The following is a 22,567-nucleotide window of genomic DNA, read 5'->3' as shown; positions in this document are numbered from 1 at the left end:
ATTCAGCTCTTTGCGTGATGGCATACTCTACCTGGTATGAAAACTTCTTTGTATGGTGAACGGTCAAAAAGTCTGAACCAGGCATCCTTACCCGTCACCTGAGAGGGGTCCTCGGACTGATGTGTTGCCGTGATTTTGACAGCTTCCCTCTGTGCTTCTGTCTGACACCATGCCCTGTCTTCTGTTCCCTCCTCTGACATCACAGCCTGTACCTGGACATCTTCTGTTTCTTCTTGCTTCTTCCCTATCTCTTCTACTATGGTCACCCTTTTCTTAGTCCTGCGCTCCACCTTTTCAAAAGCTGCTACAGACACGGTGCTGGTGATTTCTGAAGACTTGGACTTCTCTTCAATCTCATTCTGCCATTTTCTGTCGACCTCCCATACCCTCTCTTGCAAGCCTTCATTAGAAAGACTCTCATTTGTGACAACTTTTCCACTCTCTTGCTTTGCCTCATCCCCTTCTTCAGGCAGCAAGCCTTTTAAAAACACTCGTCTTATCTCATTTTCCAGTTCATCTGCTTCCTCCTCGTTTGTCTCGACTATTCTGACTGACCTCTCCAACACTGTTTTAACCACATCTTTAGCTAGCTCTTCCTTTTTCATTCTATCCACCTCCTCCTTGCCCAATTCATCTTCTACTGCATCTACTACTTCCTCTGCCATATCATTCACTTCTAGGAGCATTTGTTCTAAATCATTAACTTCTTTCAGCTGTTGTTCCAAAAGTTCCATCTCTGTCATCTTGTCTATCAAGGTCACCATTTCCTGCAGCCTTTCAATGGTTTCTTGTCTGGTTGGTACCTGCTCTGTCATATACATGTTCACTTCATCCTCCTGGAGCTGAGCTATGGGAGAAGCTGGGAGTAAAGTGGAAAGCAAAACAATGAGACTGATTCACTAATCAGCCTGTCAATGCCTTTTTGCAACGTTTTTCATTTGGCAGGTTTATTTCCAAACATAAAATAACTCACGTGGTTTGTCAGCATGCTGTAACAGAGTTCTGCTGAATTCTCGATTGAAGTAAAGGTACCAATCATCTTGCTGTGTCAGTGCTTGTTGCAATAGTCTGTCCAAAGAAGTCACTTTTGCCAAGCTCACTATAGCTGGCAATATCAGAGAAACAACAGTCATCAATTTTTATGCCAGACCAGCAGAAAAACAAATGTCGAATTGCAAATCCTTGAAAACAACCAGCTGGTTTTATAGAAAAATATATGTGTATGTGCATGTAAAGATATCATTCATGAAAAGCATGCTTTATTCAATTAAGGATTAGATGGAGTTTCTTTTAAATCAAAGCCAAAAAAAGATTTTAAGACTCTGGGTTACCATTTTGTCTAACAACTGACAGATAACCAATGAGGAGCGTTATGACTGCAAATACCTGGCTGTTTCACAAAATCAAACGGAGAGACAAAAGGAAAAGGGTGGTGACGGTGGAGCAAAGACGACCACTCATCTTCTTTCCTCTCCTGCTGCTCATCTGATGCCAGTTTCTTCCACGTCTGGTTGGCTGTCTGGGTGATGGGTTGAGGGGCAGTTTGCCCAGTCACAGTATCCTGCCAGGTTTTTCTTACCATTTGAACAGACTGCCCCTCCTCCCATGAATGAACAAAAGTCTGCTCAGACTCCTCTCTGACTGTTGAGAGATAATAGTTCTGCTGCAGAGATGACGGCCACTTTGAATACTTCATAGTGCTCCAAGCAAGATTTTAAAAACATTTAAGGTCAAGCATTTGCACCAGACTATTTAAGTCCAGTAAGCTGAAGTTAGTATGAAGCTCAACGATGCATCGACAAGAAGAACAGACGAAAAGGGTAAAATACTTACCTTTTCAGTGTTCCAGATTTATCCAGTTTGAATAAGTCACTATAGCAGTGATGCAAGTCAGTCAAGATGCTGAAGCGAAAAGCAAATGAGAGCCGGGGTGCAACAGAAACCAAAGAGTGACTCATAATCTTTTAAGAAATGCTCAAAAGCAGCCCTAGACAGTTAAGCATGAGAGGATACAACTTCCTCCTCATAGGCAGCGACAAATGGTACCCTGGGATTGTGCCAGGGAAAGAACATGTCAAGCAAGTCAACCATCTGAGGCATAGTTGACAAGCAATCCTTTCAATGGCTTAAAGGCAAATGATCCAGAGCAGAAGAGGAAGTTAAATGGTTTGATAATGCTGCCTGCAAGCGAGAGTAAAACACACGTTGCAAATACAAGGCAAAGAGCACTATTGCAGTTCCACACAACTCCCAGTACCTGGGAATTCAGGAGGAGGCTGGTGTTTGTCAGACATCAGCATTAGAGACCAATCATCAACCCCAGATCTGGTTGATGCTGCGAGTCGTTGCAGGTACTGGAGAGTGTCATCTCCAGCTAAACGAGCGAAATAAGGAAGATAATAGGGAATCGAACGTGAATGCGTGCTGCAAAGTTTCCCACATGGGTTCACACAATTGCGCATACCTCCGTCTAGGTTACGAGACAGTCTCTTGCTAGCAGAGCGGGTAAAGCGAGGAGCTGGGCGGTCAATCATGGAGCTGGCCTGGCGGGTCTGGGCCTGTGTGCGTCCGCTGTACCGGAACTTTGAGCCCAACACCAGGAAGCGACGTGATGATGGAGGTTCCACAGACGGCACTCTGAAGGACAGACACAATAATTTCATTTTCATCTATCCAACTCCATGCCATTTAAATCGTCAAGGGGACCTAACCCATACCAGGTGTACAAACACAAGACAGATCACAGGTCATTACAAAGACTTAAAATTCCATAAAATTATCAGTGTTTTGCAACGAGATCAGCAACAACATTGAAGATTATATTTTGATGCGGATAAAAGCTTTGGGGTTTAATTCTAATGTCACAACCACAGGTTTGTAGATTTTCTGAGAGTGACCTGTGCTGACCTGTCGGGAAAAGTCCTTAAGGAAAAGACGTGACAGTGACTGGTCGTACCTGAAAAACGTGTGGTGTTCAACACAAACTTTCCACAGCTTCTTGGAGGCTTTGTAATGGGGCAGTTTGAAGCCAATCGTGCTCTCATACTGCTCTTGCTGTAGATGAAGAGAGAAATAAAGAGTTGGTGATTTTATGGAGACATGACATTAAATATACATTCCAGATAGAATGAATTAGCATCCTGTCAGTACTAGAAGACACTAAATTACAGGGGATTCCATCATATATTTCTATGTTGTTAAAATAATCGTCATTACTGAAAACTAATGATGCCATTTCACTTCTGATTTTTTGGTTTACTGTTTGTGAAAAAGTTATTAAAAAATTATTCTCTATCTTAACACAACAGACACAAAGAGACAAACAGCAGGAGAATGAACAAGAGAGGAAGCTGCATCATGTGAACATTACAGTGAAGTAGATAAATAAAAGTATTTTCTGAGTGTGTCACAGCCATATTGTTAAAATGCAGACGGGCTAGTGGGGTTATGTCTAGCAAATTCCTCATCAAAAACCTACGCCTTGGGACAAATACCTAAAAACAATGTACACTGTCGTCGTGTATAATATAAAACAGAAAACAGACCGTTTTGAAAAATAAAAATAATCTCAAATCTCAAAATGCCAAACACTTGTCTAAGTCTGAGTAAAAAGTTAGTATTTAAAACTAAAGCAACAGACAGGTGCTGTGAGATAGGATATAATACACATAAACAAATTGAATTCAATTATATAAACAAAATGTGGATAATGAAAATGCACATTTACCTCTGATGCCCTAATTTTGATGAAGAAGCTGCTACGTTTGTAGGAGATCTTCAGCACTTTGGGCCAGGGGAAACGATTGATCCTCAGCTTGTCCTTGTAAACCATTAGACCACTGGAACAAACCCCTAGGGTGATGTCGATACCATCAAGATCCTGCATGCACAAACAGTATTATTTTATTATTTTATAACAATTTTAAAACTGAATCAGTGCAACCTACCCCTGTACTTACAACTCGCTGCCACTGGGTGGCAGATTTTTTAATACTATGAAGATGTGGATTTTTAGGTCACGGAGTATGAAATGCTATTAATCTCTACTTTTTTTTTAAAGGGGAGCTGACATCAATTTCATAATTACATTTTGAATTCTATTGTTGTTATACAAGCATGACATTGACAAACAGTGATAAACAATTTCAAATTGAAAGGATATTAGTACATATTTGGACTATGAATTTTGGAATTCTAGAATTTCCAAGAAAAACTTACACCTCTGTTAAACCACGCAACAGTGATCTCAAACGTAATCTGAAACCAACCTTGGCTTTGTGCAGGTCGACTCCATACATGGCGAGCTTTTTGGCGTTCTCCAGAAACAACATGTCTGCTTGGGCCGGACTCATTGACCTCAACAAACAGATAAAACAGGTCGTTTCAGAGTTTTGTTTCACTGTAAAAATTTCTCAAATCATCTATCACTTTATTACATTGACTAACTGATGACTCACACTTGATGAAAGTCTTGCATTAACTAAAAGTTGCTATCACCACGTCGCTGTAATATACCCATCTCCATTGATTACCTGTATGTACGGTGTAGCTCCATCACCTTTTCCTCTAGCTCTCTGCTCTGCCCAGGGGCCAGACTCAGATCTTTAACATAGTCTGTTCCATGGAGCTCTGGATCATACTCTCCTAGTTCAGACTGGGCAGTGTAGGATCCCAGCAGGGACAGTGTGACAAACGAGCAAGGAAGAACACCACGCATGATGTCTCTCCTCAACTGCAGACACAAGAAGTACCTACAGAAGACATAACAGCAAAGCCACACAGCCAATAATCAACACTGACAGCTGAAGAAAAGGCCAGGGATGGCTTTGGGATCATGAATGAACATGTCATATTTCTAAGAAATAGACATTTTCAGTCACCTGGTGAGGTCTTCAGTAAGCTGTGCTGGATCAGGAGGGTAAAACTTGATGCAAAATGTAAACTCATACACAGCACCAGAAACTTGTTTCCGGATCTCCTTGGTGGCTTCCAACCATGACTGAGGAAAAAGGTGCAAATATATAACCAGCTGCTCTCAAACCACCACAGAGCGTTCAGTGTGTCAGGGCTGTATATCTTGTTTTTCTTGCATAAAGAACCTAAAATCACTGGGACAGAAAAAGTGGAGGAAATGAAGTCAGAGTACCTTGTTTGTTGGAGTTTCTGAATGAGTGAGGCCAAAGTAATCTTTCTCCAGCAGGTTGACATGATCACACACCTTTGTCAAAAGTTCTTGGCCTTTAGCATGTTTCTACACAACAGAGATGAAGCCAGAAAAATGGGAAAGAGATTTAATCAGTCCTTAGTCATATAATTACTATAAGCTAAAATTAAATTTCACAATGTGGGATATAACTTACATCCAGCTCACACTCAAACAGAGTGTTGTCCAGTAAGGTGACTTTACACTGCATGGTTTTCTGATGTTTGGAGCCTTTAGCCTCTTCTGTCTTCTTCTCTGTCTTCTTTACAGGTTTTCCCTTCTTCCCTTCCTCATTTGCTTTCTTCTCTCCTTTGCTTTCTGTCTCCTGTTCTGCAGGTTCTTCCTCTTTTTTCTCTGTATCCTCACTCACTTCTACTATTTCAGGCTCCTTTATTTTAGCTGCTTCTTTGTGTTCTTCTTGAGGTGGCTGGTATAGTCAAGAAAATTAGAAGGCATGTCAAACAGAGATCAAAACAGAACGAATTAAACAATTTTGTTTTTCCAATGAACCACAATTAATACAATTTAGTTAAGAATAAATGTGCAGCTTTTGATGCCAGCTGTAGTTCACACTAGCACGGATCATTTTGGTTTCAGATCAGGCTTTCAGCTGAAAGCAGGAGTTACTTTTGCTGACCAAGCTGTCCAACTCATAAAAAATTAATTAGACAGAGAAAAACATGTGTTCCTCTACTCCGTCAATCTGCAGCATAAAAATATTCACAGGAGACTTTCTCCTGTACTTTACGCTTGTGCAATGGCAATTAAATTTTGACCCTCTCACACACTGACAATTACTGAAGCATTTTACATTGTGATATGTTTCGTCAATTTCTCTCCTTGAGGTATATGTCTGTCTTATCCATCCCTGAAATATGTAGTGGGAGGAAATAGTCATCCTGCCTCTGTCAGATGGTTCAAAGAATTTTAAGATAAGATAAGCCTTTAATAGTACCACAGATGGGAAATTTGTACGACGGCGGCAGCAAGGGGGGGGGGGTCATACATACGCAGATAAATAAATACATACATGTATGTAACACATGAAATATACATATTAAATATACATATAGGTAGGTAAGTGGAGTTGCAAAGCTCTTCAGCCGGTTTATGGTCTCTATGCTATGCTAAGCTAACTAGCTGATACAATTCTAACACTTTGCATTATATCAAGATTAGCAAGTCTCCTTTATTGTGATGGTCACAATTGTCAGAAGTTATCATCAGTGTCTCACTGACCTGCGTCTCGCCGCTGCTGATTGAGTGCTGGTCGGGAGCCTGTTCGACGTCCGGCTCGGTTTTCAGCTCTGGTTCTGGAGCAGCTATCGGTGCTTTCACCTGCTCCTCACTCTGCCCTTTAACCACCTTCTCCTTTGCTTTCCCCTTCTTCTTTCCTCTTTCGTCTTCTTTCTTTTCCTTGTCCTCTTCCTCTGCCTTTTCCTTCTCCTTTTCCTTCTTTACCTCTTCATTTGCCCTTTCTTCCTTCTTTTTTGACTCTAATTTCTCCTCATCTCTCTTATTTGTCTTCTCTTCTTTTGCTTTTTCCTCTTCCTTCTTTTTGGCCTTCTCTTGTTTCTTCTTTGATTTTTCTGCTTCCTTTGCTTTTTCCTCCTCTCTCTTCTTTGCTTTCTCTTCTTCTTTCTTCTTTATTTTTCCTTCTTCCTCTGCCTTTCTCTTTGCTTTTTCTTCTTCCTTCTTCTTTACCTTGTCCTCCTTTTCTTTTCTCTTCGCAACCTTCTTGTCAATGTTTGCCTCCTCTTTAGTTTCTTTCTTTTCAGCTGCTGCTCCCTTGTCTTTAACCTCAGCAGTCTCCTTCTTTGCTTCTTCTTTTGTTTCCAGTTGTTCCTCACCCTTTTCTACATACTGCGTTTTTTCATCTTCCTTTTGCTCCTCTTTCTTTTGTACTTCTTTGTCTTTCTTTTTATCCTCGTCCTGTTTCACTTTTTCCTCATCCTTTTTCTCAACTTTCTTCTTGGTTTCTTTCTTTTTCTTTTTACTTCCTTTCTTTTCGACTTTCTCTGCTTCTTTCGGTTGTACCTTTTCTTCTTTATTTTCAACTTCTTTTACCTCTTTCTCTTCCTTTTTTCTGACTTCTTTTACCTCAGAAGTTTCTTCCTCCACTTTAGTCTCCTTCTCTTGACTCTTCACTTCTTTCTCCTTCTCCTCTTCTCTGTCAGCCTTTGCTTCTTTGTCAGCCTTTTCCTCTCTGGCTTTCTCTGCCTCAAACCCCTCTCCTTCAGAGCACTGCGAGCGGCGCTTGAGGAAAGAGGAGAAGAGGCGAGACAGGCCTTTGCCAGCTGACGTCCGTGTACGGGGCTTCAGCTGGTCCTCCCCGGGGGAGGTAGCTGCATCAGCAGGCCCAGGATCAGAGGCCTGCTCCTGGACCTTTTTGCTCAACTGCTCCTGTTCAGATTTAGATGCTGCTGCTTCTGGCTTTTGCAGGTTCTCTTCAGGTTCAGTCTGAGTACTGATGGCCTTCTGCTTGCCTTTAGTGTCCGCCTCACTCACTGCACTGGCTTCTGTTGTCATGGTAGCCACTAGAAAGGACAACAGAAGAGAGTCAGAGATAGACAAAGGTCACAATACGCTCGACATGTATTGAGATTACCTGCTGTTGTGAGAACACAACTATGGTGATTCAACACTACAATTTGATTTACTTCTAAATGTTGTTTTAACACTGGCAATGACAATGCATCATAAGTCACATTTACAAAAAAAGAATCAATTTTTAGTTGACAGCCGCATCATTGCTACTTCAAATTAATTTAAAACACATTTTATGATTAAAAACTTTACACAGCACAAATATGCACTGTTAGCTTACCACCCATTCTACTTGAAGTTGAGCAAATTGAGCAAGCAATTTCTATACCAAGTATATATGAAACAGTGTAAAACTATGTAATAATCTAAGGGAGACGAATACTGACTACACAACACAGTACCATGTACTGAAAGAACAATTGAAACATAAAAAATGCATCGCTAGACATATAACAACTTCAAGCTGCAAGATAGTGCATTTTAAAAAACAGCAGTGACATTTCAATTTTTAATTTTACCCTAGAGAATTGTTGCAGCTCACTAGCATGGAGTGTTTAAGCCTTACAGTGGATCAGCAGCTATTAGTGGCAGTATTATTTGCACATATGCCTGTAAATATGAGCCCACTTCATCTTGTGTTGAAGATGGAGTGAAAGACTTTAATATAAAAGATAGTCTATTACAATCAAACTTTTGTGAAGTTGCCAGAGCTGATAAATCCCAAGTTAGTGTACTGGAGTCTTAGAATTTGGAATCTGTAGGTTTCTCTGTCTGTTAAAGGGCTTTGAAATACCTGCTGATGTGATAAAGCGCTATACAAATAAAGGTTGATTGATGGTTAATTCACAATATGAGCTGACATCTGGTTAAAAGACTAAACAATCCTTAAGAGTTTGTATAAACATTAATAATAAGAAAGTAATAGTTTGAAGAACATGGAGAAAAATGAAAAGGAGAAAAGCCACAATTTTTAAGTGAACAAGTTTCCCGTTAATATGGACATACTGTCAAAATAGGAAAAGCATACTAATGTTGGGTGGTAGTTGTGTTGTTAGTCAATAGTTATCTTGGTTAGTTATAGTAATTGAAAAATAAAGAAATAAGAAAGTAAAGTAGTTGTAACTCAGAAAATGACAATTTCCAAGCAAAGAACTTAATTTCACTTCCCTTCTTTTCCTCTCCGTTTTATGTTAATGACTTTGTGAATATCTTTCATTATTCTGAATTTTGAAGAGAAAAAACCCCAAACAAATGGAAGATCTTGAGCTCTGAAGTTACATTTTAAATTCTAACAACATAATGAGTTAACACCCTTTCATCATTTTCATTAATACACACCTGAGACTGAATGAAAAACATTTTATCATGCAAATTAGGTAATTTAAATGCATGCTGCATGACTCTCATTTACTATTTGATCATTCAAATAGATGCATTAATTAAGAGCAATTTACTTTAAATAAATTTACCGAAAAAAATGTCATCTGAAGTACCACTTTCAGTTATTTTTAGTTGCCCACCCTGACGGACATTAGGAATTATTTTCGACCACCACCCAGAGATTATATTCAATTGGAATACACAATATACAAACACCACTTCATTTGACAATAGCCTTCCTTGTTGAAGAGTGTGTCTGAGTTTTGTGGGTGAGCACACAATATGGCCGATCAGTCATTAAATCTCACTGTCACAAAGGAGGCATTCTGTTCCAGAGCTGCGTATTAGCCCCAGCTGCACCATCTTTGCCAAACATGCCCAGCTCTTCACGCAAGCCAATCTCACGCAAGCCAATCACCTACAGATCACTAAACAATATACAGCATATATGCACATATATATACAGTATATGCACATACAGTACTGTATGTGTGTGTGTGTGTGTGTGTGTGTGTGTGTGTGTGTGTGTGTGTGTGTGTGTGTGTGTGTGTGTGTGTGTGTGTGTGTGTGTGTGTGTGTGTGTCTGTGTGTGTGTGTCTGTGTGTGTGTATATCGACTTTTGATATGTATTTGGTCAGTGTGAATAAATCTAACCCAAACTAATAACCAGGACTTCTTTTAGAAATTAGCATTTCTAAATATGATAAATAATTGTTTTTGCTGTACTCAGATGAACAAAAACAAAAAATTGCACTGTTGTCTCATTCAGAAATATTTTAGCACAAGTTACAAATGTATGAATTAAAATTGTAAAGAGTAAACTAAGTCTATGTATAGGTAATACCACAGGCAGGTATGCAAAATATCATCCGCTAGTTGCTGGCAAAGAGGTTCTGCTGCATGTTGTTCATGTCCTCCAGTTATAAATTATCTCAGTCAAAATGTTAACTTTTGTGATTTAGTTACATCATTACCATACGCTCTTTGGTGTTCGAACAATGCAAAATTACTGACTTGGAACGCGCAGACACACACACACACACACACACACACACACACACACACACACACACACACACACACACACACACACAGTATTGTTATTTTTGTGACAAATGCACTTGCATTTTTCATCCCGCCCACATCAGCATTTGCAGTTGCAAGTTTGGCCACAAGCAAGCTAGTCTACATGTTACACAACATTCAAATGTTATTAATGTTATCTACTTTCCCAAGGCGGGTTCACAAGTCTGCATTAAATTTCCTCATCTCAGTTCACAAACGCAACTTCTCGTTCACCCCAGCTGTCCGCTTTCAATGGAAGTTAAACGCACATTACTCCCTCTGAAATCAGCTCACAAGTCGAGGAAGAGTGAGGAGATAAAACTGACTTCATAATGTTAATCATACTAAGTCCACTCAAATTATATTACACATTAATCAGTGATCCCCATTTAAATTCAGCAGCAAAGAACTCTTCCACTCTTGTGTATTCCCTCTGCTTTTCTCTCTATATAGTCCAAATGTGCTTCAATTGCTTATTTGGGATCCAGAATAACGAAAAAAAAAGACAGATCTTTTGATCTGCTGGTGTGGCAGCAAGAGGACAGATTTGTTATATTTAGAAACCTCTAACCAGCTGACTGCAACACACCACTGACTAAAACACACACAGGTATTACACAACCACAATTGGAGTTGCTCACATTGCTTTTAATTTTGAGACATATTTGCATCATGTCTGGAGGAAGCCCTGTCTAAATTGGTGACTAATGAGTCCCTGCTTGTCTCTTCCATATGTAGTTCAAGTCCCACCATGCCCTGTTTGGTGTGGGGGAGGGGAGATGCTCGACATGCAGACAGGGACACAGGCCAGTCTTCCAGATGTACGGAACGGCCCCCAAAGGGTGCGGCCTGGTCCTCTATATTGTGGACATCCCACTGGCACTGCAGGACAGCAGGACGGGGAGGGGGGTACGCTCAGAGACCAAATCCTCGTCAGCCCTCCCATTGTTTGTGTCTAGTGACCAATAACTATGCTGCTATGTGCTATGACTAATCCTCGCTACCCTCCCCCCCACAAGACCCCCATAGGCCTATTCCCTGGGTCACCACACACACACACACACACACACACACACACACACACACACATTGGTGCCCATCAGCTCCTTTGGGTCTTTTAATGCTCTGTCATCTCAATCGTGGTTGTCAGGGAACAGACAAGCATCTAATGGACCAGCTGAGCTTGTGTCTGCTGCCGCCTCCATTTTGCACCACTGATCTAAAATCTTTGCCGTTCGCCAGCTGAGCAGAGCCAACCTGAGTCCTGAGTGATGGAGATAGCGGCACCACAGTGTCATTGAACACAGCATCCATCTCCTCTGATGTAAAGGCTATTTATTTTAGAGAAGTACAAGTAATAGGATGAAATACTGCTATACATAAAAAAAATCAACTATCCTCTATTCTACCTAATTAGTGTCTGTAATGAGATAAATTATGGATGAAGTAGGCCACCCTCGAGCCAGGGCTGGCTCACTATAAGAGCTACTGGCCATGGTGCAAACACCGTGGAAGGAATTAAATAAGAATTTAGAGTTTCTGCAACTCTTACTTTTAATTTAATATTCCAACAAGAACACAATTTGAAATTTAAAGGAAATATTACATCGTACTGACTTCAGGAGATCGAGTGACCAGCAATGAAATAAATGAAAAATAAATAAATAAATAATTCTCTAAACACTTAATTGCTGCTAAATGCAGTGTCCATTCACATATCAGCTCTGATGACCATGCAGCTCGCAGTCAGAGACCGTTCAGACACAAAATGGCTAGCTAAAGTTTACCTTAACGTCATGATGGCATGATGATTTCAATATTGTCCTGCCCCGCCCCTTTAAGACAAAAAATTCTCTCCGTGTATGATCAAAATTATTTTGAAGCAGTTATTTTAAGGGACAATCGTTCTATCAACGTAAAGTTAAAAGTATGACTTCAATATTAACCTTAGAGAACCCACGGTGACGCCAGTGTGAAACGTACATTGAATGTCCTTTTTCTATGTGGTCCACTTGGCTTTTGTTATAACCCACATGATCCACAATTTCTTTTAAGGATAAATGGATGACGGTTCTTAGGGGTTGAGTTTGATTTGATACTAAACTTAGAAATTAAGGCAACACAACTCACTCAAATTCAGTATCAATCACAATCTTTACTTTCAAAGACACTTTTATGAATTTGTCCAGATAGCAATGCTTTCGTACTATTTGTCAGAGATCATGTTGTTCTTTGTGATGAAATCAGATAAGGGGGTTGGATGGGGAAGAGTTACATCATTTAAATAGGTACGTATGTTTGCTGAGAATGGAAGGACTCCTTATGTAGCCTTTACAGATGAGCTCTTATCTATTTCTGTGTCCAAAGTACTGCACGCATCACGCACATCAGACGTTTGTGCAGAGATAAAAATACATATGCTACTCGATGCAAGTACATTTACAGAGGAGAGAAAATTATTTTAGAGTAAATTCACAACCGTCCTCAACAACATGAGATGCCAATATAACTCTGGCCAATAGGAATACTGAGACAAAAAGAAAGCATGTTTCCTGGGTACTGAGAGCGGGCTTAAGGAATTAGAAGGAGTTTAGAGTTAATCAGCCCCCAAGGGACCAAGAGAGATTATCTCCATCCATCTACCTGCCTACAGTATCTACCTCACTATCTTCCTCCAATAGGATTCTCGGTCTCTCTCTACGTCTCTCGGTGCACATCTCTGGGTGTATTTGTGTGTGTGTGTGTGTGTGTGTGTGTGTGTGTGTGTGTGTGTGTGTGTGTGTGTGTGTGTGTGTGTGTGTGTGTGTGTGTGTGTGTGTGTGTGTGTGTGTGTGTGTGTGTGTGTGTGTGTGTGTGAGTGAAAGAAAAGCTGGCGTAAGTTGTAATCAGCTGTGCTGATTCATGGCTTTATGTGGAGACCCGCCTACCTGGCTGAAAATCAGCAGAAATGAAAATGAACTCAACGGTAACATATCTGTCCTCCGGCCACATGGTGGTTCCAGCTAACCTCTTGGAAAAGCACAGACACGGAAGCCAACATGCATGCTAACTAACACACGGTCGGCTTAACTGCTTGCACGTTCACTGGATTCACAAACCCTGCCTAGCAACATCATGAATAAATGAAAAAAATATGCACGCTCAGATGCAAAATATTAAATGATTCTATGATGTAATATAACACTGCGTACTTTCAAAGTTATTTTCATATTTTTCTTGCAAAAAATTGTGGGAAATTGTGAATTATGTGACAACATGAAGTGTATATTGGGCTCTGGCCTACAATAGTCTAGTCCTTTGTGTAAACCATCCTAAACCCACTTCCCAACTGATCGATACACACAGATGGTCCGAGCGCCTGATGCTGTAACATGAACTGGCATGGGAAAAGAGTGAAGTAGCTTGATTGATTTAGTGTGGTTAGCCTGAAAGCAATTCAGGATCCATTTTCAACATTACCTCAGTTGACAGAATATGATGCAGTAGTGTCCATTACCAAAGACGTGTTCTTTAATCAGAATTCAAATAGTAAATTCCTTGTTATTTAGATAATACGTCAACTTTGTTTATTTTTGCTCTCATGGTTTTTAACCTAGTCAAATCTGCAGACTCCCTCAAAAATAAATAAATAAATAAGCACAAACAACAGTGTACAGAGTCCTTCCTGTTTAGTGATGCTGACAGTCCAGAGTAGTAGTCTAACTGCACAAATGCATCATAACTCCCAAAAGAGGATTAACACCAGCAAGCTCTTCTGGGACCTCTTTGACCTCACTCTTTCAGAGTAGAGCCAAAAACATCCTTCAGCATAACTTCAGCAGGTGTGTGTTCAAAACACTGCTGATTCGTCAGTCAATCAGACCCCTCCACCCTCCAATCACCTGGGTTTTATCTGTCATTTTTTTTACCTCTACGGTTACATCATCACCTCAAATGTGTGCCCGCCTGCACTATCGCCTTAATACTGCCCCTGTCTTTCCCTCATCCTCCCTACGTCAAATCTGCCGCACTTCATAAAACGATTATCTGACTCATTTGTAGCTCATGCTTGTATACACTCATAGGAACAGACACAGATTCACATATGTCACCCTCCAGCAAAGATGGATATTTTTAGCCTGTGTCCCTATTGGGCAAAAAAGGAAAGTTCTCTGAAGCATAAAAATCCAATCCAAAAGGAACGCCATGTCTGAAACAGCAGCTGAAGACACAGTAACTGAACATCTGAGCAGAGGCATTCGTGGAAACACCTGTAGCACACCTAAAAGAAGCATTTAGGACCACTAACAATGAAACAATGAGGAGGAGCATCATCTGGAACAAGTAGTATTTAAAATGCGGAAGGTTTAGGTAACTGTGACAGATGGGTCAATTTTATATAAACCTGATCAAATGTTAATATCCTAACTTATTTCATCTATTTTATCAACGAAACTGTAATCTAAAGGTGAGCCATTCTCTGTATAAACGAAAGGTATCAAGTTTTTCTTCCATATTTCCTACATTTATTATTTACATTTCACAAACATAAAATCACTTAATATAAAAACAAGGAGGATTTTTGAAAATGTACCTTTCCTAATCTGTTTAAACTGTAGGCGCCAAAAGAGTGGTAATTTACAAGCCCTCTTTTCTTTTTCTTTTTTTTTCTTTTCAAAAAACGACGCGCATCGCTGCCTCCGTTGTTATGGAGCGCTTTTGATTTATGGGATGTAGTAAGACTGTTGTTACGCGTCTGTTATACTCGGGCAACTCGGAGGATGTTCAGGTTCAATCTGTTGAAACACATCGCCGTTGAAATACTGTACGGACACACGGTCTCTGTCGATTTTAATTTACTTTTTATCAACTAAACTGTAAACCATATAGAAGCTGCGCCGGTCAACGTGCCAGGGCATTTAAACAATCTGTGTATGAAAATGGCGCCGAATGCACAACAAAACAAATAAACATGAACTCGTTCGCCCCCTCAGGAAGCGTGAATCTTAAATGGAGCTTACCTACTCTATGAAAAGCATCAACGGGGAAAGAAAATGGCGCAAAATCCGACAAAATCCTATATTCCGCTCGTTCAGAGGAGAAACAATGTTGCGGAGCGGCACATGCTTTGTTGTGCCGAAGGTGTCTGATGCTCGTAAAGGGGTGGAGCCTCACTCCGAGGCTCGAGCCGCAGTTGGCCGACCGGCCCGCGCGCCTGACAGCAGAATGCAAGGTGGACAGTTTCCACATCGGCTGTCTGTTCTTAGTGCTGCTCCACATACACGGCTGGGTTACATTATGTGAGCGTTTACACAGTTACTATGTGCAGCGACAATCAAATTAAAGAAAACAAAACTACAAGTGTTAAAAGTAGCAGATATCGGACTAGTAACAGTACCTATAGTTGTGTAGAGGACTGCTTCATTCATTCCACAACTCGTCACTATGTTGGAGGACTGAAATAAGGCGGGCCAAGCAGAGCAATCATTAACACAGTACAATGTCCAGAGAGCGCTGAGGAAATACCCTGTCTATAGAGGAGGCCTCCACCTGAAATCATTTGCAGCCTATCTGAGTGTCAAGAACACAATCTCGTGTCAGTCTGAGGAACGTTTTTTTTTTTTTCCTGAAAACTTACTCATCTGAAAGCATGAATCACATACTGTGTTCACAGTGCAGCATCACAGATTGTCCATTAGCTATATGCTGCTAAAACAGTGAAATTTTTCATTCATTCATTCAATCCATTCATCTTCTCGAAGATAAAATGATCGTGATTATCTTGCCTTCATCCACTTAAATAAAGGTTGCAGGTTATACTGGAGTCTATCCCAGCTGACTATGAGCAAAAAGAGGGGTACACCATGCCCAATTCTCCAGCTCATCCCAGGGCCAGGATAATTTTATATGAATCAAATGATGTTTGTCGCACAGAGTAGACTTAGTGCCAGAGGGTGGCGCTATCACTCATTCATTCATTCATTCATTCATTCATTCATTCATTCATTCATTCATTCATTCATTCATTCATTCATTCATCTTGAAGACAAAATGATTGTGATCATTTTGTCTTCATCCAGTTATCCCTATTGAAGACTGCCAGAATTTGATTTTACTATCTCACCAGCCCTCCTCCTGGTGGAGGATAAAACAGCCCAACACCAGACCCACTCCCACATCTCGTTTAAAAATTCTAATACAAAATATCTCACACATAAAGCTTTTTTTTTTAAATTTAATTGAATCATTGTAACTGCATGACATCTGGCCAGCATTGGAAATAAACTCAAAGCTTGGACGACAGATGATTGGAAGCTTCCTTTTTTGTGGCAAAACACTGCAGTTTACAACACTGCCATTGGTCACACCATTCAAGTTAAGATAAAGTCTTATGCAATTTTTCATCCTTAAGTTGGTGAGAAAATACATCACCTGTTAACTGTGAAGAAAAAACATTGTTTGGTTTAGGTCAAGGCACCAACAGGCTTCTTTGTAACCTCATTAGATATGTCAAAGCGACTTACAAGCAAAATTTCAAAGTGTTACAGTTTCTGAGAACGCTTGTGAATGAACGCTTGCGAATGAACCCTATTGAATGCTGCCAGAATTTGAGTTTAGTATCCCACTAGCCCTCCTCCTGGTGGAGGATAAAACAGTCCGACACTGGACCCACTCCCACATCTTATTTAAAAATTCTAATAGCTCAAACTAGCTCACATATATCTGTCTAATGTTTTCACGCACTCCATTATGGTCCCCACCCATCTGCCTGACCCCATTAAGGTCATATGGCTCACAGGCAAAAGAGGGGAGTAGAGGGGCTCATTATCCTTAAAGCCACATGGGGTAAAAGAACCATCACCTTTGTCTTTGTCACACATCTGGGTCACATGTCATTTCTTCCCAATTAATGTGCTATGAATTTAATTTAAATTCTTACCAGTGCAAAAGCAGCTCAGCAGATCTTGTCATTAAATGCCAATGACATATCACGAAGCAGCCACCCACCAGGAACAGAAAATGTCTGTCTACTACAGTCACAGTCAATACAGTAATCGTGTTTTCCTCAGTGGACTTTGAACAGTGTACACTACGATGACACATTAGCAGCACATCAGCACACACTGGTGGTGTTTGACTTTTACTGAAACGTATTGCATAAACAGAAAGAATCTGATGAATCCCACAAGAATACAACAAGTTTGAATATAGCTCATTTCTGTCTCGTTTCTGATTGTATAAGTGAGTTGGGTTGATAACAAAAAGAAAGAGGAAGAAAAACAAAAATTATATGGAGTACACGCTTAGCTGTCAGTTGCTTAGGAACAGTTGCCCTGCCCTGTATTTACAGCAAGGAGCAGGTGTTGATCTGGACCCAGGAGAGGAAGGAGACAGAAGAGATGGGAGGAGAAGAGGAGCAGCCCTAATAGACTCACAGTCCCTGGAGACCCTGACAGGCAGGGACCACCGACTCTGGGATGAGCCGTTCACACAGGAAACACACCCAGAACAATGCCCCTCACTTACAGTACTTCCCCTGACACTCTTCCTCATTTTATCAAAAGCACATGCAACACACACACACACACACACACACACACACACACACACACACACACACACACACACACACACACACACACACACACACACACACACACACACACACACACACACACACATACTATAGTGCAGTGCATTACTCCAGCTGAGTGCAAGGGGTTTATGTTTGTTTGGAACATCTTTATCCCTCTCTGGCTCCATCATTCACTGATTATATAACATGCCATACCACTTGCACCCAATTCATCTCTTTGAGTTTCAATACAACATCTGGGTACACATCACACAATGTGCTGATGTCCCGCCCAGATCTTATGTAAAATTATTTGTACCGAGGTAGAAATGTGTTAAATATGAATTTTTCGTGCCTTTGATGGACGCATAGTTTGCAGTTATTTGTGCTCAGTATCTGAGCTCTCAAAAGCACTAACGGGATAGATGGTAGCAACACATCAATATTCATAGCGTACCATTAAGCTATGAAGAATTAATGAACCAGGACTGTTCCATGTTTCTGCCCCTTCAACCGGCAGACATGTTGCCATCCTTTTTTTCCCCCCTTTTAGGCCAACAACAAATTCTCAACCAAACTCTTCTGACAATTTAAAATACATATTCGGAAGACGGCAGGAAATGCTGTACATTAAATGCACTCTGTGCGATAATGCAATATGGAGAATTGAAGACAAACTTTCCCAAATGCATTGTTGTCTCTGTATGCAGCTGGAAAATTTCTCAGAAATGCATGTTACCAGGGCGAATCCAAAGCAGATTACAAGTGAAATGCTTCTATTAATATGCCTGCATTTCGATGTCATCTGAGGTCTCACAGCAGAAAAAGCCCTGGAGCTCACAGTGCTTTGAACAAATTGAGGTGGACATCTTGTACCACGTGGATACAGTAATGGAACATTGTTCCTGATCTGATGCCACCGTGAGTGACCACGCTTCTTAGTTCACATCGCCCTCTGCTGGACACATGTTCAATGACTCATTCTGGTTATGTCAGTCAAGATTCAAAAATATTTACCGGTAAATGTAAATTCTCTACATATACTAAGCATTGAAGTAATCATCTTTAAGCCAAAGATACGGCTTCATCCAAATGTAAATACTGTATGTGCACTTTAAATTTTATCTTGAAAACAGGGCATCCTTCAACACTAAGGATGCGGCAGTGGCTCAGTGGTAAAGCGGGCGGTAGAGCGGGTCGTCCTATGATTTAAGATCGGCGGTTCGATTCCCGCTCCCGCCCCCCCAAAAATACCCAGAGGTGAGCTAACAGTGGGAGGTGTCAGCTCATCTCCGGAGCACTGCCGAGGCACCCTTGAGCAAGGTGCCGTCCCCTTTACAAATTGCTCATTTGAGGCGCACCAAGAAGGAGCTGCCTGCCACTCTACCTCCCCTGCATGCCTACGGGCCCCTTTGTGTGTGTGTGTGATACAGGGGCCTGTACTCACAAATATGTATGCATGCGTTTGTAATCAGTAGCTAGAGTGTGCTTTCTTAATTTCCCTTCGGGGATCAAACCAGTATATAAAATTAAAAAAAAATATTAAAAATTAAATGAATTATTTGCTGTTGGTGAGAGGGAATCCCCACCACTAATCTACCGACACATGGAGATATAAGGCAGGCTGGGAGCGTGTGTTCCAGACAGATAAAGATGTTTTTGCTCCGGGACGTCTCAGGCTGACACAGTCATACTACCACTCCCAAAACTAGTTTCATACAGACACAAGGAAGACAACATGTTACAAAATTCCTTTGGAATATCTTGTTTCTAGATTGGTCTGATGCTGATTGATTAAAGAGATATTGTACAATATTTATCAATCAATAATAACATACCCCAATCATAAAATAAGACACATAACACCGTTTTTTAACAGAGAGAAGTAGCTTATTTTTTGTACAGACATGAAGAAAAACAAATAATCACCTACATGGGAAATATGTATGCAGAATATTTGCAGTCTGCAATCATATGTCAGAGACACTTGACTGTCCAATCGACCATTAATATTTTATGTCTCTAAAAAGGTTGATGGGATATGACTTAATAGAATCTTGCATGACTATAAATTAAAAGATTCTTTGCAGCTGAAAGCGCGGTTGATCAATTGCACTCTTCATAACCTGTAAAGCATATTGTGGTGCATATATAAACAGCACATTGCACAGTATATTCAAACAACGTGAGTGAATATATGGTGTCTATAGTTTACAACCTGCAGATTTCACATGTAATATACACTTTGCACTTCACTAAACACTTAGTACAGATGGATTTTATTTAAAATAGGTTAGATAAGCATTTATAAAGTAAAATATCTACACTTTTTTTAAAACTTTTTATTATATTACCCTTTTATGTTACCATTTTCATGTTGCTACCTTGTCAGTGGGTAGCAACATGAAACTATAATTAATGTGTACCCTTTTATTAAGATGGTCTGTTTGTACGTGCATGCTTATAAGTAAAATAAATATCACTCCGTTTGTCCTGCATGCAACAAATTATAGTCCTCTCCTAAACACAAGCATGTGTGCAATGGTTCAATGACATCATTGTGATTTTGTTCTTGTCATACAATGAACAGTAATTGACACTTACGTCACATCCATGTAGGTCAGTGCGGATCCCACGGCCCGATCCAGGACAGGTCAGACAGGGAGAGGGGAATGAAATGGACACAATTCAGTAAAATATTTATTTCATATATGTGATTATACACATTTCATTCAAAGTCTGACAGCACACGGGGTCATTGGGATCCAATGGGGCTCTAAATTGTTTCATATTTTACTAAACTGCTTCATGGAACCGTGCAGACGCGGACGCATAGCGCGCACAGTGTTAGCACACCTTGACAACGGGGAAACAACAGCAGACTGATCCGAGCCCCACGGTCACGATCGGTCACGTCAAACAAACATTCACAGCAGGTGTTCTTCTACTTCTGCTCTCCTAATGGAACAATCCAACATACATTTAGGATTAACATGCCTTGTGTTCTGCTTCTGGTAATTAACATGAGCTGACTTTGCGCAAAAAGAAAAGCAGCTTCACCCGACTGACAAACTACGTTCTCATACGGTCAAATTTTACAGTCTCTGCTTTTCTCTTCTACCAACAGCGCAAACAATCCGACCTCGTCCTGTCTGGTCAGACCCCTCTGAACGCGGAGCCATCAACTCCTGACGAACTGACGCGTCAGGGAAATGGACACGTAAAATAACCAACATTTCCTGCATGGACAAGTCCTACCTGAGTTGTATCCGATTCCTATTTTTCCACCTCTCTTTTTGACGCCCTAACTCCGGTGTTTCCCTCCAGGGTCTATCGGGTGTCCGGAGGGGGGAGGCGAGAGGCGCTGTCGCAGCAGTGACGGGGATAAGTAGCGCTGGGTGGAGATCAGAGGTGGGAGCGTGACCGAAAACCTCACGCACTACTCCTCACTGCATCGCTCAAAGCTCTTATAGAGTCAGGATTCAAGACTGGCCACATATTTTGTGTCACCTGCTTCTGTGAACATATCCAGGTCACTCCTGGTCAGCATAACAGTCCTCACGCTGGTTAGTGCTCCTTATCAAAATGTCATCAGGTGCAGCTCTCCAGTTGTGTGCTCATATTGTGCTTGTGTGCTTTCACTATCAGGGCCTGGCTGGCACTGAGGAATGTGTGCTCCCATTAAAACTTACTGTACATATATGCAACTGTGAATGTATATGCATTGCATATAAGTACCTGTACATATAGGTATATGCAGTGTTCAATTTCTCAAAAAAAAAAAAAACACAGGGGGGATGACCCCCCCCCAAACAAATCGCACCCTGGGTATATGCCATATATACATACTGTTTGTAAAAATCAAACAAACACAAAAGTATAAGTTTTGTTAATGCAACAGCTTTTTTTTTTTTTTAACTTTCATTCAACAGGCCTCAAGCGGATATGCACCAGTCCTTTAATAAAGTTGTTACTGATACTACGTGTTGGAGTTTTTACAACAGATGTTGTTACAATAATGTGTCGACCCTCTTAGACGAAAGGTTTATCTACATTAAATCTAACCTAAACGGATATCAGGTGGTGTGCTTAAATTCAAAGTTGTACAGCATTGCCTACTCAGCAGCCTAATGTCTAAGCCACAGACATGTTGGGATGCTTTTATCTGGTGGAGATGAAATAAAACATCAGTGTTTTGACTCTATGGATCAACAATGTGTTCGGAGGAGGAAGAATGAAGCTTATGGAGGAAAACAATCATGAACCTCTGGTGATATATGATGGTTCCTCTAACACTGACCTTACTTTGCTTCCTTACATTGGAATTCAGCAGTAAGTATCCATCTGATGATTTTGGACAACTGCAGAAGAGTTGTGTGAAAACCTCTAACCTGCAGCGTTCCTCAGTCAGGAGCATCTGTCTCAGTGTTACCTAAAGCCCAGCGACCAATCCACTGTCCCAGCAGACAAATACATCTGCCTTTTAGGATGTGTTCTTGCCATTTAGCTATGCTTTTGTGAAGTTAGAAGACTCGAGGGATATTTTCAAAAGCACAGAGAAATTTGTTGCATAGACTATGATAATAGATAATACAGTTTTATGAAATTTTCATCAACATATTTTCATACTGAAGACACCAGTTCACTATCATGCTGCGCAGCCAGGATCCACCCAGTGCGATTAATTTTGACACACTTAACTATAGCCTTCTGGATAGTCACACGCCAAGATAAGAGCAACCGTCACAGCCATCTCGAGTGCACGTCAATTCATTCACACTCACAGTGGTGATCCCAGATTCTTTGTGACCCCAGGC

At 40.7% G+C, this 22,567-nt stretch overlaps 1 protein-coding gene and 1 long non-coding RNA gene across 10 annotated transcripts in view; one reads left to right on the top strand and one right to left on the bottom strand.

Annotated features, from left to right (window-relative positions):
• Positions 1-20,493, bottom strand: part of LOC137601741 (uncharacterized) — a 34,757-nt gene extending 14,264 nt beyond the window's left edge. For 6 of the 8 annotated variants that reach the window (XR_011037092.1, XM_068324111.1, XM_068324112.1 and 3 more), the window contains exons 1-14: positions 15,200-15,321; positions 6,443-7,740; positions 5,361-5,630; positions 5,147-5,251; positions 4,881-4,999; positions 4,533-4,751; positions 4,269-4,356; positions 3,728-3,880; positions 2,957-3,054; positions 2,465-2,637; positions 2,258-2,374; positions 1,387-1,641; positions 974-1,105; positions 32-859 (exon numbers count right to left, since the gene is read on the bottom strand). Coding sequence is in view for 7 of the 8 variants with exons in the window: in XM_068324111.1 (XP_068180212.1) it covers positions 32-859; positions 974-1,105; positions 1,387-1,641; positions 2,258-2,374; positions 2,465-2,637; positions 2,957-3,054; positions 3,728-3,880; positions 4,269-4,356; positions 4,533-4,751; positions 4,881-4,999; positions 5,147-5,251; positions 5,361-5,630; positions 6,443-7,740; position 15,200 (3,856 nt within the window). In the remaining variant the exon portion in view is untranslated. Of the gene's footprint in view, positions 1-31; positions 860-973; positions 1,106-1,386; positions 1,642-2,257; positions 2,375-2,464; positions 2,638-2,956; positions 3,055-3,727; positions 3,881-4,268; positions 4,357-4,532; positions 4,752-4,880; positions 5,000-5,146; positions 5,252-5,360; positions 5,631-6,442; positions 7,741-15,195; positions 15,330-20,354 lie in introns of those variants that run through there. The other 2 variants (XM_068324109.1, XM_068324108.1) reach the window with 2 other exon arrangements.
• Positions 20,370-21,615, top strand: LOC137601743 (uncharacterized). Of its 2 annotated transcripts, none has more exons than XR_011037093.1 (3): positions 20,370-20,403; positions 20,878-20,970; positions 21,078-21,615. It is a non-coding gene; the product is annotated as an uncharacterized lncRNA (long non-coding RNA). The 2 variants fall into 2 exon arrangements; XR_011037094.1 differs by lacking the exon at positions 20,370-20,403 and adding an exon at positions 20,649-20,764.
• The last annotated feature ends 952 nt before the right edge of the window (positions 21,616-22,567 follow it).

Source organism: Antennarius striatus, chromosome 9 (assembly GCF_040054535.1).
Source record: "Antennarius striatus isolate MH-2024 chromosome 9, ASM4005453v1, whole genome shotgun sequence".
Taxonomy (NCBI): domain Eukaryota; kingdom Metazoa; phylum Chordata; class Actinopteri; order Lophiiformes; family Antennariidae; genus Antennarius; species Antennarius striatus.
Note: the sequence above shows the minus strand (reverse complement) of the source record. Positions and strands in the feature narration are given on the sequence as shown.